Source organism: Lolium rigidum, chromosome 3 (assembly GCF_022539505.1).
Source record: "Lolium rigidum isolate FL_2022 chromosome 3, APGP_CSIRO_Lrig_0.1, whole genome shotgun sequence".
NCBI lineage: Eukaryota > Viridiplantae > Streptophyta > Magnoliopsida > Poales > Poaceae > Lolium > Lolium rigidum.
The window spans coordinates 11,395,144-11,413,126 of record NC_061510.1 but is presented as its reverse complement, the minus strand read 5'-3'; the positions used below and the strand labels follow the sequence as shown (position 1 = coordinate 11,413,126).

Below are 17,983 nucleotides of genomic sequence, written 5' to 3'. Positions count from 1 at the left end.
GGAGCCTCCGGTTCCAGTATTTTGGTTAAACCAGCGGTCCGGTTCGGTTTTTGGACTATGTCATGCATACTCATGCACGCCCTCTACTCAGCTAGATCTATACATATATACCCTTATTAATTACATGCAATTAATGAAATGAGTATCTTATCTTATCATTTTCCATCAATGCACGATACTAGAAAATTTGACAGGCTGGTATTTTGACTCTCATATGGATAGCTTTAAAGACTGCGATGATACTGTATGATGAAAGCACTGATCTCGAAAGTCGGCGAATTATTTCCTCACCAAAACTGCTCATATATAGCTGACCTACCTCTAGGCTTTGAGCTGTCACTTGGCCTGGACGACGACAAAATATGGCGTTTTGGTTTCTCTGCGTGGTTGTTTTAGCGCTTGTTCAAAGATCCAGGGCCGTCCACCACAACAATTTCTTTGTGAGCAACTCTGATCATATGTTCTTTCAAGCTCATTGTCCTCCACTTGTATACTCATGTATGGAGGTATGCAGGTATGCAGTAGCTGTTCGATGGAATAACAATTTAACATAATATTTTGCCATCCAATTTTGCAGGAAGGCAACGGACTGACTCAACGTAGCTACGATTTCTTTGTAAGTCTATGGATTATATTTTCATGAGCTGGAGACTCGAGAGCTTTATTTTCCATTCAATTTTACTTGTTTATTGATGAACTTGTGTGTAGATAAAAGAGAGTAACAAGACCAGGCTCTGCCATGAAAAGACCATCCTTACCGTTAACGGCCAGTTTCCCGGGCCGACCATTTATGCGAGGAGAGGTGACGTCGTTCTTGTCAACGTCTACAATCAAGGCCATACAAACATCACCCTCCACTGGTACAACTTATGCTTAATCCAAAGATATTAATTAATTTTTTAAAATAATTGGCATATATACACTAATCCCTACGATCAATAATAAGTGTTAGGGATTTCATAGATTTAAGGGATTAGTATATATGAAATCCATAGCTTGATGCAAGTCACACCATTAACCACGGCCCACGGTGCAGGCATGGCGTGAATCAGCCACGAAGCCCATGGTGGGATGGGCCAGCGTACATAACACAGTGTCCAATCCAACCCGGCAACAATTTCACCCACCGAATTGTCCTCTCCGAGGAGGAAGGAACGCTGTGGTGGCACGCGCACAGCAGCATGGACCGTGCCACCGTGCACGGTGCCATCATCATCCGCCCCAGCCATGGCACCACCTACCCCTTCAGGAAACCACGCAAAGAAATACCCATCATACTTGGTACGCGCGCGTCTGGCCTATACATACACCTAAATCAATTTGCACACCTGGTTTTGCAATGTTTAATTTCTGTGATGCTCTCTCTCTCCGTTTCTTGTAGGGGAATGGTGGAAGGAAGATATTAGGAAATTGATCGCCCATGTCCTCTCCACCGGCAGTGACTTCCCGCCTTCAGACGCCAACACCATCAATGGTCAGCCTGGTGACATGTTCACGTGCTCCAGTAACGGCACCTTCAGGCTGCCCATCGAGCCTGGCGAGACCTACATGCTGCACATCATCAATGCGGCACTCACCAACGGGTTCTTCTTCGCCATTGCTGGCCATCGCCTCACCGTGGTTTCTTCCGACGCTTCCTACACCAAGCCCTTCACGGCCGACCACATTTTCATTGACCCCGGGCAAACAATGACTGTGCTGCTCAAGGCCCGAGGCCGTGGCCACTCCAAGGCCCGGTACTACATGGCGGCGAGGGCGCTGACAACCAATGCAGGCGCCCCTCTCGACAACAGAATCGCCACCGCCGTCTTGGAGTACATCCACGTATCATCGTCCGGTCATCCGGACTTTCCCACCCTTCCCGCCAACAACGACAGCTCCGCGGCGGCGGCATATACGGCACGTCTCAGGTCCTTGGCCAGCAAGGAACACCCGGCCGACGTGCCCCGAAACATCGACAAGCGCATGATCGTCACTCTTGCGGTCAACGAGATCGTGTGCAAGGAGGGGCCGTGCAAGGGCCCCCACGGCAACCGCTTTGCGGCGAGCCTCAACAACATCAGCTTCGAGATGCCTCGCACCGACATCCTCGGGGCCTACTACCGCTCCGCCATCGGCAGCGTGGCCAAGACGGACTTCCCGGACAACCCGCCGTCGCCATTCAACTTCACGGCCGACAACCTCCCGCCAGAGCTCGCGCTGACCGCACGCGGCACGGCCGTGAAGGTCCTGGCGTACGGGACCGTGGTGGAGGTGGTTTTCCAGGGCACCACCATCCTCGGCGGTGACAGCCACCCGATGCACCTGCATGGGCTCAGCTTCCACGCCGTGGGGAGAGGGATTGGTAACTTCGACAGGCGCCAAGACCCCGCCAAATATAATTTGGTCGATCCACCGTACCAAAACACAGTCTCTGTACCCACGAATGGGTGGGTTGCAATCCGGTTCCGCGCGGTAAACCCTGGTGAGTAATGCACAAACCTTTCTTGATTCGCTTCACAAGGCTTCTAATTTTACACGTATATATGGTAGGATTCATATATATGCAGCTCATTCCCTTGTTGGCCTTCTTCTGTTGTTTAGGCGTATGGTTCATGCATTGCCATCTTGAACGCCACATGGTATGGGGTATGGAGACTGTCTTCATTGTCAAAAACGGCAAGGGGAGGGGAGAAAAGGTCGTGCCACCGCCTTCAAATATGCCTAGGTGCTGACGGAGCAACAAGGCAGTATATTAATTTTGTTTGGTACTACTAGCAACACAGTAAAACTGAAGATTCAGGAGGCCAATTGCTCACCTGCTAGCTAGCTCGGGAAGTCGAAATTTATTAGTAAATCAAATGAGTCTTATGTACAAAAGAGAGAAACCAAAACCTATACTAAATGAAAGGTAAGCTAAGCTAGCTATCCAAGATCCGAGCTTCCCACATGACTTGGGATTAAATCTATGGACATGCTGAGTCATGTCATGAATGAAATTTCAGCGCCAGGCTGCAAATGTTGGTCTGTCTTGTCTGAGTATTTTTTCCGTTTCTGATTTTTCAAATATGCCACCATGCCGGGAAACAAATACGCAAGATCAAAGAGAAATGTCATAGATCATGCATACACAATTGGTTACAGTGAAACAAATCGAGCTGAATTTTACAGGATTCAAACGTATGATAACCAATAATTTATTTCAGTTCTCACATGTGCTATATTTATTGCCCTTCAGTACCATCTTACTCCCTCCATCCAAAAATAAGTGGACATCTAGCCCTAAACTTTGTCCACAAAAGAGTGTATTCCTATCTTCCCAATGCAATTTAATTTCTTCTTTCTTATCGCACGGAAATCAAACCCAATAATATTGAGCACATGTTCTCCTTGTTTTCTACAAGCCCTTAGCTCGCTGGAGGTCAACTAATTAAAGAGGGGAGATGCATCTTCTCAATGCATTTTTTACTTCACTTCATAATGTATCTTGAAAATCCCGCACGTACACTTATTTGTGGACGGAGGGAGTACGTTCGTTCTTTCCAGATGTTTTATGTGCCAAAAACGTTACTGGATTTTTTGATTGTCCGGTTGTACTTCGTTTCCTGCGCCGGTGCAAACTGAATTGAATATTATCTTCTGATTTTCGTTGGCTGGCTTAACATAATAACACATCTCGCTTGTGGAACTGCAAACCACTGAAAGTGTTGATGTTTCTTTTATTTTTTCTTTTCCGACCTCTCCGTTGGCTGGTGCTATCGTAAATCTTGGTAATTTAGTTGTTGGAGCTTTCTTTGCGCTTTGGTACACACCACTGGCGTAGTTGTGTACAACTCAGGGGGCAGCGCCCCCCCCCCCAGCTTGTAGAAAATATTTTTTTTTTACATGGTGTCGAAGAAGCCGCGCGGCGGTCCATGCTCCGATCACAGCTCCTAAGCAACCATAGGTGGTGGCAAAAGCAGCGTACTCCAGACGGGAAGCCATCTGTCTGTCTGCCTTGAACAATTTTGCCGTGATCCATTCAACCTGTCGTCTATCTGCCTCGAACAGTTTTGCCCGAACACGGTGTGGCACCAATGGTTAATCACTAAAACAAGACTTTCCACTTATAAGCGCCAGCAGCGCGAATATTTCTGGTCGCCTCCAAAATTGCTAGCATGTGAGAGTAACTCGCCCCGGTCGGCCTCCCATCCACGGCGGGCAAGCACCATTTCCAGTACATGCAGCTCATGTACAGCTAGCTGAGTAAGTTCTAGCTGCTACTACTATCCAACTTACATCTTGGATCTTACTTCTTACTGGTTTGCCGGAGCTAGAAACATCATGACCACTTATCGTGCATGCCAATATACTAACAACCGCTACTTGTAACAAGATTAGTGCTAGCAAAGGTTGGACGTCGGTATATTCTACAGGGAGGCCGCCCCATAAGGCCACGAGATATCCCACCATGTTGTACGCAAAAGAATTCCGCCGATTAAAACTAGACCGTCCTCGCTGGCATTATTGTATATGTCCGCTGTCGTCATCTAGAGACCCAATGTACGTCAGCTCCGTCCGTCTCACCCTGACCGCTATGTGTAGGTCAGGGGGCCCCCCCCCCCCCCACACACCCCCACCCCCACCCCCAGCTTTTGATAATTTTATGAAGATTTTTTTAGGATAGGCTTAGATACTTGTGCATGCTTACCAATACAAGGATCCGTGGTTCGTCATACTTGTACGAGCCTAAGGGAAGCTGGCTCGACGAAATCGACGGCTTCTTCAAAGAGTATTCGCTAGTCGTGGCGCTCACCATTTGGATGTAAAAGGTAAATGTGTCACGTACGGAGGAGCCAGTGTGCCGTGCCTTGGGTTACAATGGCAGCGCCCGGTCCTAGCAAACCCCAGAGGCCGCACCCGCCGGAAAGGTTCGCGAAGCACCTTCGAGGCGCGCTCCAGCTCGGATCACCGCCGGATGTGAAGGTGGGGACGGTGCTTCTTGATGTCCCCACCGCTCAAACCGATGATTATCACCTTGTACAAGCCAAGCCTAATTTGGAGGAGCGGAAGTCGGCACCGGCGAGCAGAATCGCGTAGTACCTAAACCACTCAAGCGGGGGAGCAAATCGCGCGTGCCATCGGCAAGCGGGTTGCACACGGACAACCGAAGGGTGGCGGTGCTGCAGACCTGCAGTAGCTCCGGTCGAGGGCGCGCAAGAGGATGAGGCCCCCGCGCGAGGCGAGCGGCGTCCTGTGTTCCAGGAGGGCGTCGGTGGAGGGGACGAAAGAGCCGAGGATCCGGGTGACGGGGCTGCGGGGAGATCGCAGCGCTGGGACGAAGGCATGCACAACCGTGTGGGTGATGATGTTGTTTCCGGGCCGGGTCATATTGATCGCGGGAGTGCTGAGTGAAGAAGCCGACGAGGGCGGAGGCCGGCCAGCAGTGGCGGAGGAAGGTGGGGTCTGCAATGAGACGGCGCCAACGCTGTGCCTTGTTCCTTTGAGGTTGGCTAAGATTCGAGCTGGTCCGTTGTGCCTCGTTCCTTTGTTTTGCAGTGTCCACTTCGTGTCGTCCGCCTTTTGGAAATCCATCCAGTTACCGAAAGAAATTCAAGAGGTTAGGTCTCGTGAAGAAGCACTTGCCTTGCGATGACCTTTGGCACCCTCTTGCTTCCAAACACAAATCTGATGATGTTGCAGTGTCCTGTGTGAACAGGTCCCTACTCTTCTAGTGAGGAAACACCATACTCTCGTTCTGGACAGAGCTAGAGCTCCAGGAATTCTGAACTCCAAGATATAATAGCACGCCTTATATATTTCTGGACAGAGACAGTTCGCCAACTGGACACCGACCTAATGTTTCACAAGCAAGAGCCCAACCATCCATAATATGACCATGAGGTCGCTGCGGTCAGAGCAAGTAGTGCAAGAGAAACACTCAGACAAATGTACCAACTTGATACCAACAAAATGTTTGACAACCAAGAGCCCAGCCAACTGGACATCGACCAAATGAGAGCCCAACCAACCATAATATAAGAGGCCATGAGCTCGCAATTGATGAAAGACCATGAGCTCAAACTTATATTTCTGGACAGATAGTATTGCGAGAGAAACACTTGGACAAGTGCACCAACTTGATACCGACGAGATGTTTCACAACCAAGAGCCCAGCCAACAATAATATATCAACATGCTAAACCACATCAGTTAAAGGGGCCAGCTTGCACTACAATTAGACCAAAGAATATATCAGCCTTTTCGGCGAATCAGCTAAGTTGCATCATTCTTTCCTAATTCTTGAATAAGCTACACAGGGCCATCGCTCGAGGAGCGGACTAATGTCCCCAACTATGTACACTGTCGCTCCTGCAAAGTGGGCCCTAGGAACAAAACAGGGGCAAAGGTTGGTCGGTATTCTACACGGGAGGCCGCCCCATAAGGCCACGAGATATCCACCCTGTTGTACACAAAAGAATTCCGCTGATTAAAACTAGACCGTCCTTGCTGGCATTACTGTATATGTCAGCTGTCGTCATCTAGAGACCCAATGTAGGTCAGCTCTGTCCGTCTCACCCTGACCGCACCCTTGAGCCAGCTGCACGCTTTGAGGTTGGCGTGGTCAGCAGTGATCCCGCTGGCCCCATTGCTTCCTGACGAGGCAGACGGACAGCTAGTGCCATCTTCGAGCAAGGTCCAGGGATCCACCTCCATCTCGGGGTCCTGGGAAGGCAGTGTCGCCTTGCTTCTGCTTGAGATGTTGGTGGGGACCCAGCTGAGAGGGGTGTTCTTTTGTTGAGGGCCTGCGGTGGATGAAGTGCTGCTCTGGAGTGGTGATAGTGCAGCCAAGGACAGCTGAGGAGGTTGACACTGTATAGACCTGTGACGACATGGTGGGAGGATCGGCAGAGCGGCTTGGATCTTTCGCCTGATTGTCCCAGGCAACTCCATATGGTCCAATGCGGACTACAAAGCAGATGCAGTTTGTCAGAAGTGGGAGGAGAAGACCATTCAGGAAATGCATGTCAGATACGATAGAAAGAAAAAAATATCATAGCACATGATGCAAAAAAAGTACTATATTTCCGAAAGGCGTAACCATATTTATCAGTTTAAGCATCGAACTGACCTGCAAGCCCACAGCAGCTTCAACATCAAATGCAGTGATATCTCGCGGAGCTCTAACGGGTGGCTTGGAAACTGGCTTTGTCTTTAGCCAGCTTGGTTTGGAGTTCCCAAGCAGTGCATGGAGAACACATAAAAGCCTCTCAAAAAGACTCTCGCTTGGGCGATCCAGCAGGACGTCTACAGGAGGTTCCAGCAAAGAGTCCACTTCCCGCCTCAACGTAGCTAAATTGGCAGGAGGAACGGGTGAATCTGCATCCTCGTAGATTATGCGCGCCGCAAGCAAGCATAGTATCGTAGAAGCAAGTGTCTGCCTCATGTTCCTACAATTTATATATACAGAAGGAAGTGATTATTAGTAGGAAAAGAAATTATCACAAGTTGCACTTGAGGCACAGCAATGCCCTTAAAAACCAAAAGGACCTATAAACCAGAATAGAGGGAATACATGAACCACATGAAATAGATGTCACAAGGACAGCAGGATGCTAGGACCAACTTTCAAGACATGTGGAACACCCCAAATGAAAGGTAACTTGTCCACATTCTCAATTATGCGAAAACAGAGAAATACACTGAGAGTATCTGGAGTCAACTACAACCTATGACAATAAATATATGTGTAACAAAGTAATAGCTAAAAACTAATATCAGGAAACCTAGGGTATCTGGAGTCAGGTACAATTTGTGACAAAAAATATGTGTTAATAAACTAATAATGAAAACTAATATCGGGAACCATCTCCAAGCAAAAGTAACTTCAAACAAAACGACATTTGCTTTTCAATTTAGACTCACCTGTCTGCCAAGATTACTGGAAGTAACCTAATTATAAATTGGAGGCGTAACCACACTGTTGCCTGCAGGGCAGATGCTGAAGGGGGGGTTGGATCATTACCAACCGTGCCTCGCCTGCCAATACTTGGGCTTCCACCTCTAATTCCTTTACGACCACTGGGTTTATTAGATGAAACTTCATTTCCTGAAGGGACCAAACCAGCATGTTTTGTACCATTTCGTGATATTGCTTTGATGTGTTCGCTGACAGTTCCCATCTGTTTGATTACTTCCCCAGCAAATATACCGCGAAATTCTGCATTGCTTCTATCGATGCATGGCAACATTAATTCCGCAAGGGCTTTCTCGGTTACATATTTATTAACAGATCTAATGCTTTCAATGCTTCTATCCACATTATGGGGAGTACTTTTGATTGGCCTTTTGGCTTCAGCATCATCCACAACTTCTCCTTCCTCAATTGGAGTGACTTCCAATTTCCTTTTGGCAGTTCTATTAGCCATTACATCACTAAGCAAGCTGGACCATCCCCATGGCTTCCACACCTGTGTCTTTACTGAAACTCCTTTTCTTTGAGCAAGACTTACAAGCTGTTGTCTTGTGGACTTGCGTCCCAGAAGGGCATCTAGCCCTTGAAGGATCCATTTGACATCCACAACAAGTGAATCATGTAGCTTCCCAAGAAGGTGGACAACTTCTGAGTAGAGAGGAGCAGCATCAGGTCTGGCAACTAATCTCGACAGGATGATTTCAGTAAACCCTTTCTCGCTTTCAGATAGGGCAAAGCTCTCAGAATTAGGGCACAGCGATCGAAGTCCATCAATAATTTCCCGCAGTATCGATGTTGGTGTCTTACTTTTTCAGCTTTTCCAATTTTTTCTGCAAGAGCCTGTTCATCTAAAAGAAGCCTCAACTCAACCCATTGCCAATGGAACTTTGCAGGTTGGAGGGTATCAAGTACTTGACCAAGCTTCTCCGAGAGTTTTAACTCATTCTCTTTTGCCTCACCAGGTTCTGAACCATCCATCTGGATGACTGCTGGTGTTTTACAATCAACAAGAGCGTTCAAAAAAAGACGGGCACGGAGAGGTATAAATAGGTGCTTCAGATTCTTGTCGGAGCAGTTCATTTCAAGCAATGCAGCAAACTCCGAATCACCACCATCAGCAGCTAGAAGATCATACAGCTGATGTGTATTGCGGAAGCAGATATCTCGAAAAGGTTGATGCTTTGTGATGTCGTTTATTGCATTCTCAATACTCTGGTAAGCCTGCACATCTTCACGGCTAAGGATATACTGTCTCCAACGGACCATTGCAAAAATTGAATAGGCTGGAGGAAAGACCACATTTAAAGGAAGTTTCTGCTGCAACCTTGAGAGTGCAAGAACATAGGACTCACCAAGAATATCTGCAATAAGCCCATCATAGACGGTTCTGCAGTTCCCTAATAGAATCCTGAACCAATGAACCAAAACTTCTACTGAATTATCCATCTTAAAAGTTCCAGTGGAACGGGACGCACCATTAGTGCCAGTTCTCAATCCTCTTAGGATCTGCAGAATGTCCAAGCCATCTTTTATTTTCAGGACAGCAACCATCCGCTCAAGACTAACAGCTCCATGAACAACAGCTCCCACAATAAGTGCAGAAATAGCAGCAGCACCTTTTCCAGCCCTCCCAACAAAGCCTTTCCCTGAGGTACTTAGAAGTTCATTAGTGTGATTTCCATAGGCATCATGGGCCTCAGAAGATGGTTGAAACTGATTGCGCTGGATCTTAGGAGGAGCAAAGGCTGCTGTTACAGCTGAAGATGCTTCAACAGCCAGAGCTACTTCAAATACACGACTGAAGCGATCCCCCAAAGCTTCTTTCAGTAAGCAGAGAGAACTTATGTGGACGTGTAAAGTGTGCCGAACAAAGTTCAATGAATTACCAATAGAAGGAACTCCATGATAGTTACCCCCTGTGAAATCCAAATGTTTAGCTATGGCTTGCCCGGCATTGACAACAATTGCAGAAACAGCAGCAAAAACTGCTGAAGGGTCTCCATCTGGACTTACTCCCCCGTTTTGCCGGATACATTCAAATAAGCCCAAAACAGTATCATGTGCAATTTGATAACCGTCTTCCTTCTCAAACGAGGGACTCTTGGGCGTTGCAGGAATTTTCTTTTCCTTCAAATTGCGTTGAAGCTCTTCAGTTTGCCGCTGCACTATCTCTTTCATGTTTGGAACAATTCTTGAACCCCTTCCATTCAGCTTTTGACGGACCTGCTCATCCATCTCTTCACCTGCTGAAACTCCTGAAGAAGAAATCAAATCACCATCTATTGATCGCCCATTATCAAGCTCAGTTAGCAGTCGCTGGTCACATGTGGTCCTAAAATTCTTCTCCCACCTAACCACGCTAGCCACATCTCTGTACTTCCTTAAAAAATATCGGGTATAAGGCAAAGCTGCCGGTGCAGAATGCCTTGCATTTGCTAACACAAAATGTCTGTTCGTTGAAGCATTGAGAACTTCAGGCAAGAGATCAGTTGCAAGAAGTATGTTCTCATACCTGTAAGTGTTAAAGAGTAAAGTCATCAGAGCAAATTGATATAACAATTTAAGTATATAACAGAGTCCAAAACATAAAAAATGGGGAACATAATCAATCATAACAGATAACCATCTGTCTACCCTGGTCTAGAGAACTTTGTTCTGTTAAAAATGAAGGCTTTAACTTAACAGTTGCTTCAAAAAGCATTGAACATGCCCACATATAAAACCACAAACACAAAGGAGTCTAACTGAACTGACAAAGAAAAATGGTGAATACATAAGAGAACGGACTGCAGAGAACACAAGTGGAGTCACCAAAATCTAGACCATATGCTGCATTGAAAATAGAAGCAAAAAACAAGAAAACAGAACAGGTGCCTCTAATTAATAATAAAAATTCATTAACCTCTATTTTCATTCCTTCCCATGTCTTCTTCGATTAAATAAAGACTGATGGAATCGACATTAGGAGCAACATACCTAAGCAAGGATGAGAACACAAGTGCCTCACCAACCTGACAAACTTGGTTATCTCTGTTTTTCATATGCGTACCACTTCTCCCGACTTGACCTAGCGTAGCCATTCCACCACGAATTTTTGCTAGCAACCATACAAGGAACCTTGCACCAGAGACTAAATCACAGCATGTGTCAAGTATATAGAGAATTGACATTAGTTCTTCATCGCCTAGCCTCCATTTGGACACAGTTTTGTCATCAGGCAGAGAGGAAAAGGAGCTTAAGGAATTGCTAGCTTTACAAGCTGTCGTTTCATTTCCTTCAACAAGTTGCCTTACTGATTTCAACAACCACACAGAGATGGAGCGCCTTTCAAGTAATCTAAGTTTCTTCAACGACTTCCCAACTTCGGCCAGATTTGTCATCCTTGTGTGATACGCATCTTTGGCATTGTCACCATCAGTGCTAGGTTTATGGTGGGGACAGCTCAGCTTGCTCTCACAAAGATGACTAGTAGATGCCTCCCCCTGACTGCCTTCGATCCTAGCAGTCGCAAGCTGTGCAAGATTCTGTGTTTTGCGAACCACTTTTGCCCTACCTCTAGAGGTTTGTTTAATGGATTTCAGTGCAGGTTCAGCCTTAAAAGATTCATGTAGCTCTGTCCCTTTCTTTACCCACCAAGCATCTTCCTCATCTGATTGAACCAATGGGAACGCCTGGTAAGGGGAGGTTCTCTCATCCAATTTCTGTCCCTTGATCCTCATACAATCCTCACAGCCATTTTTCACTTCTCCATTATCCACTTGTGTGAGTGTTGAAGTTGATGATCCCTGGAAGTTCATTTTGGTTTCACAATGTTCTGATTCCACTGAGTGAGGATAAATAAAACACAACAGGCTCGACACCATAACTTTCACATCTTCTACTTGTTCAGGCACACTGCTATGATTAGAGCCTCCTGATGCAACCAAAATATCACTCTGCTTCCGAAAGAAGGAACTTGAAGTATATTCACCCCTGTCATTTGCATCAACTGACAGACCACTCGAAAGTTCAGAAAGCACAAGGCGACGCTCACTAGAATAGGTTGACATCATCTCACGCAATTGTTGCTCTTCAACAACTAAATCTTCCTCAAGAACATCAAATAAAGATGACCCAGGAAGCTGCTTTAATATTCTGTGGTGCCTCCTTTTCCTTTCCGTATCTAGCAAAGTACCACTCCTATCAGTTACTCCACTGATAATTAGCTGCCTTACATAAGCTTGAGGATAAAATAGACCGCTGCGAATAAGCTCTATGATGAGAACATCCACGCGTTTAAAACCTGCAGCACTGCTAACCTCATGCTGATCCAGCCAACACACAATAATATCATGCAGCGGACCAGGACTTTCAAACATATCCTTCCTTTCATTCTTCTCCTCAATCTTTGCATTATTTCTCAATCCAGAAGAATCATCCACTGTAGTTGCTGCTAAAGAAGCATCATTCAACGAAGAACCTTTACCAATATTATTCATTGCCATGCGACTTCTACTCTTAGACCGAGACAAGTTATTCATCTCATTCATTTTGTTTTTTAAGATAGACACTGCCACATGTATCTGAGATAAATCTCTTCTCCCTGAAAATTTTACATTCAGACTGGGAGATGTACGACAATCACGATAATCACATGTTGCCCATTCACAAAGAAAAAAGACAGAACAGATTAGGGATAACTCAACAGTTCCAATCCACATTAGAGAAGACTGCAAGCAAGGGCTGACTTCTTTAATCCACCTTTCTTCCATTAGTGCATCAGATAGATCATTAAAGAGTGAAGAATACGCCATTGTCAAATTTCCAGTGACAAGAGCCTTGTCCAAAGCCTGTACCACTTTTGCTGCACCACGTGCTTGAAGGTTGGGATTGGCAAGAGTCGAAAGATCTGATGCACGTCTCTGAATTGAACACACAGCATAACCGCAGGAAAGGTACCGGTACACATCCGGCCTCTTAGAACTAGAGATTTCACCACCACCAGTTATCTTCAGCAAAGCACCTCTACCATATACATCTGGGGCCACAACTGAAGGAAGAGGAAAGCAGTCGAAAGAAACAAATGTATCCGGTACTGCAAGTACCATGTATCGCAGTAACTCAGCTATGACAGAAGAGATAGATGACCTTTTCGGGTTATCAACAACAGAAGCATCACTCAGACGTCTAACCAGAATTTCCACGAACATACGCACGTATGTTTGTGAGAGAGTGATGGTCTCAACCAAACCTAGTACAACAGGCAAAAGAAGCTCTAAGGCCTCGACTGAATCCCTCTCCTGGATGGAGGGTAGAAAAAAGTCATTAACAAGAAAAACCAATCAAGGGAACTGATAAACTGAAACATCCTAAAATATGATAATTCGATCTTTCAATGTAACAAAAGTACCTGAAGTTGGTAACATAACCATTCAATAAGTACCGAGGGAACTAGCAATTCTTCTGTGAGATGCCATTGTACAAGACGAACCATATACCACCATTTGAAGTGCACCACAGGCTCTTCAGTGTCTCCACCAACAGAGGATGCTTCGGTTTTCATTTTTACTAGAGTTGCCCCAGAAATAAGCCCTGGTGATGGCTGTTCCTTAAAAGACGGAGGTACCTCTTTTGAACAAAATTCGTCCAGTAGCTGTTGTAAGTATTCAACGACATCCTTTGTCCACTGGTTGGATCGTTGATTATCAGAAGCACCTGTTGAAATACTGCTGGATGTTGGTCGGACCTGTGGCTATAATTGAATACACTTTGTTACAATTATGTAGTATGGCGTTTGGTAGGAAGCATGAGACAAGCTCAGAAGAATTGCAAACCTGATTGAGGTATGTAACTTTAACAAACCATGTTGCCCTTAGTAATGGGACATTACATCGAGTGAGAACATCAAAAAGTGATTTCCTACGATAACCATGAGGAACATGCTCAGATAATAAACGCAGCCTCTTGTTTGGCTGGGCAAGGGCCTGCAGATTAATGATACACATTAAACATACAAGAAAATTAAAGTGAGCATAATGGTAAAAGCAAACTCCACACCCGTAAGAACCACAAGTTGAGATCCCCAAACAATTAGCCTCCACACCCTTTATAGATGCAATATTCTTGATATCAGGTATGGGAGATCTATGAGCATAGGAAGTGAGCCTAACTCACTTGGTTGGGGAGTGGATGTACAACCCCATCATGGGTTTATCTCTCTACAGACGCGAATTTGGGTCCCTATATGTACTGTAGGGGTCTCACTTAGAATTTTCTATTAAAAATCTATAAAGATATCCCCTAAACCCTAATAACATAACTGAAAAAGCAATAATACAGTGTTTGGAGTCAAAGCAGCTCCAAAGTCAAGGAAGATAATACATCATTAACTGGAAGTAAAACCCACAGTTCCACAACAAAATACTGAACTAAAGCAAAGAGCTAACCACGTCATGCAAAGAGAAGTTAAGAGATAAAGAATTCGGGAAAATCAAATAAAAATACAAAACTTCTGCCAGTGTCCCATTGAAAAGAAAAATGAATTAACAAATGGAAGATTAGTTCGTTAACCTCAGTCCATTTTCTGCGGGAGTCCTCATTGCATGGCCTTTGCTCCGGATAAACTCCAGGTTTTATCAACAGTGATCCAGAAAGAGGAACTCCATAAACTTGGCCAGCCTATTAAAACAGGAAAATAACAGGTCTGTTTGACATATCAAGAGATATAAGAGAGATCAAAGTTTGAGAGCCATCTACATTAAAGCAAATAGGCCAAATCAAGAACGATGACGCAATACCTTTCTCTTCTGAGCACGAGATTCATTAATAGCCCTCAACCGCTTCTTTAGTGCCTTCAGCAAACAATGGACAACAACAGAGTGTGAAGAAGCCGTAGCCCATGCCATACACAAACAGACAAACAAGGAAACAAAGCAAAATGATGTAACTAAGGAAATTAAAGATGTGATTTTATGGTTCCAGGTACTGTCCACTAGCGAAAAAAGGTTTAGCAACTACAATCACTATTAAACACATGACATATCTAAAACCCTTCCCTGAGCACTTTACATTAAAGTCACGTCCTTGAAATGTTACAGATCAGCAAAGTGAACTCCAGAGGATCTCCAATTCAACTCCAACATTAGAGGAAGACAACCCACTGTGATTAAAATTCATGCCTTCCGCACGTACAAATTGTGTTGTCCAACAATTTAAGCTCTTCATGTTCGGCATACCCGCTAGTATTTATTATGAGAACATGAATGCCCCAAGGAGCAGCGTTCCAAAGGGCATTAGCCTAGCCATGCCAATTGATTGGTTGACACAAAGTGTATACATAAGTATGCCAATCATTTTGTTACAGCATAAAAATTAAGCGATGATTAGTTACAGCAGGCGTCCACAAAAAAACATAATGGCGAAACAAGATCCTTTCACAAGCTAATTCAGCAGATATTGACCGAGTTTCTTACCTCCTTGCATTTTGCAACAATATCTGGCTTGCAGAAGTATGATATATTACTGAGTACGATCTCTCTTGCTTCCTATCAAAGAAATAATTGCAGTCATACATAGTGAATTTATATTTTTTTCTTAACTCATGACGATATTCAACAAGTAGGGGGTGGCCCTAATGGATCGTAAACAGATTTTATTCCCAAACGCACCTCAATTCCGTCAACAGTCTCTTTATACCCAGACTGTACATATTCTTTCGTTAATGTCTCTTCCGGACAGTTTGGTGTTTGAGGATAGAAGTCAGGTGGTCCAAGCCTATAAAAGAGCCATAGTTTAGAAGGATACTGCATGAAGTTAACTGAAACCATATCACATGACAAAAGAACTAGTATATATGTGACCGTTTATGCAAACAGTGGCTCAAGACTGAAACTAAGGACAGAGAAAGTGGTGTGAGGTGGGCATGTAAATTAGTCAGCATATCCTAGGTCTTTCAGTTAATTGCTTTGGGTTCAGAAGTTTATACATACTTGTTGTTAAGTGGTTCCTTGTCACACTTTAGCCTGTATGGAGCTAGCTGTGGTTGCCGCCTGAAAAAAAGTAGGATTAGCAAGCACAGGTTACAATTTATTACTGGTCACAGAAACACAGAAGACAGATTTGGATAATAGTGACAGCTTACTTCAACAGGACCATGGCGATAATAAGGTGGTATTGGCAATCTGTATATTTTGTTCTAGTCGTGTCGTCAAGAACCCTATATTCTATTAATTAGGTGCTGCGAATTTATGGCAAAAGGTAACAGAAGACGCTTAGTTTTAGCGGAAAAAAATGCACATGTTATTCCTATCGAATTTAATTGCTCCCTCCTGTTCAGTTTAACAGGCCTGCACGTAGTTTAAAAAAAAAACTTTGACCGCCAACTTGGCCAACAAAATATAAGTTATATGCCATAAAAGATATACCATTGGATTTATATTCAAAAGACGTTTCCAATGGTGTAACTTTCATGGCATATAACTCATATCTTGTTGACCAATTTAATAGTCAAAGTTTCTGTTAAACTACGTGTATGCCTGTTAAACTGTAGCGGAGCAGAGTATTTGTGAGGTTGAGGGTCCATTCACCCCAATGAGAAACAGAAATCTCCATTCTGCAAATGAAATGTACCATTTAAATGATATCCCGCACGAACCCTGGAAGCTTATTTATGTGGGCATACAACAAACAGGAACCGGAAGTTCCTTTGTCTTCCAACCATACTGATTGAAGTATACTGTGATGGCATATCAACTAATTGTAAGGACTTGATGATATGTGAAACCGTGACGTGCACACACTACTGAGAACCGAGATACCTACCTACAGAATATCATAGATAATACATCCACGTGTCGCATCATGGCATGAATAATAGACAACTAAGATTTTCCTGTCTTCAGGATAAACAGGGTAGCTTAGCTTCATCTTCTTTTGTACAAACACTACAAACAACGGATTGCTATTCATTCGGTTCCAAGTATAGCATACGGCGAGTTCATTACTGGAATTTCGGGCACGCACGTGGCAACGGAAAACATTAATGGCTCGAACGAAACGACAATACTACGGTATCTAACCAGTCAATTACTAGCATATCATATCGCTCGTGGAGTATCGTCATTAATCAGTGCGCTACTACACCTGCCAACTGAACACAACCAAGTGGCGCCGCTCGGCTCGCTACCGCTACACGATTGCCAATGGCAAGTATGGAAAGCAGCTAACTTTGCACGGGCCAAACAAGGGGGAGGGAGCAGGGGCGCTTACCTCGGGTTCACCGGGTAATTAGGCGAAGCGTAGGGCGACGCTTCTAGCCTGGAGCTGCTCTCCCTGCCGCTGGACACCGGGCCGCCGGAGAACCCGGAGCTGTTGCTGTTGCCGGCGCCCGCGTACCTCTGCATCTCGCCCAGCAGTCAGCAGCAGCATGCCAGTGCCGCCGCCGCGGCGCGAAACCCTAGAACCGGATCAGGGCGGCTCCCGGCGGATTCGACGGGATCCGAGCGCGGACCGCGGGGATTCCCTGATCCCAACCCCAAAGCTAGGGTTTTGGCGGCCGGAAGTCGGGAATCCGCGGACAATTTCGCCGAGAGAGAGGGGGAAATGCGCGGTGGAGCTAGGGTTTCCGAATCCGACACCGGAACCCTAGCGGAGCGCGGAGGAGAGCACGGGCGGGGCGGAGGAAGAGGGGGCGGACGGGGCAGTGACGGCGATTTGTGGGGGGCGAGAGGAGGTTGTAGAGAGAGAAAGTTTGACTCTTTTTTAAAGCTGCTTCCTTTCCTTTCCTCTTTCTCTTCTTGCCCTGTTCCGGCTCCAATGGGTTTGCTTTCTCTCTCTAGACTCTACCTCAGACTGCTGCTCGGATGAGCCGCCGATTCTTTCTCCTCTAGTCACTTTCTCGCTCTAGGTTGTGACGATGAGGAGAGAGAACGACAACAGGGAGATCTGGTCTGGGTTTTTTGGGGATTTTTTCTTTCTTCACAAGAGTCTTTTCTTTGACCTACTATGCCACAAGGAGGAAAAGGTGAGAGGCTCTCCAAAAGGTTAAGAAATTTATGGGATTGATATATAGAA

General features: G+C 45.3%; 2 protein-coding genes across 2 annotated transcripts; one reads left to right on the top strand and one right to left on the bottom strand.

Annotated features, from left to right (window-relative positions):
* The first annotated feature begins 508 nt into the window (after positions 1–508).
* On the top strand, positions 509–2,714 carry LOC124694314 (laccase-21-like). The gene is made up of 6 exons (XM_047227312.1): positions 509–514; positions 578–616; positions 709–860; positions 1,037–1,281; positions 1,382–2,464; positions 2,584–2,714. Exons 1-6 carry the CDS (start codon positions 509–511, stop codon positions 2,712–2,714), a joined length of 1,656 nt encoding a protein of 551 aa, XP_047083268.1.
* Positions 2,715–6,032: 3,318 nt separating this feature from the next.
* Positions 6,033–17,761, bottom strand: LOC124701181 (mediator of RNA polymerase II transcription subunit 12-like). The gene is given in 13 exon segments (XM_047233232.1): positions 6,033–6,927; positions 7,091–7,409; positions 7,885–8,741; positions 8,744–10,445; positions 10,910–13,212; positions 13,323–13,664; positions 13,747–13,896; positions 14,483–14,590; positions 14,710–14,763; positions 15,385–15,456; positions 15,580–15,685; positions 15,901–15,960; positions 17,180–17,761. Coding segments are annotated over 13 exon segments (6,648 nt in total). The 5' UTR covers positions 17,314–17,761; the 3' UTR covers positions 6,033–6,486.
* Between the last annotated feature and the right edge of the window lie 222 nt (positions 17,762–17,983).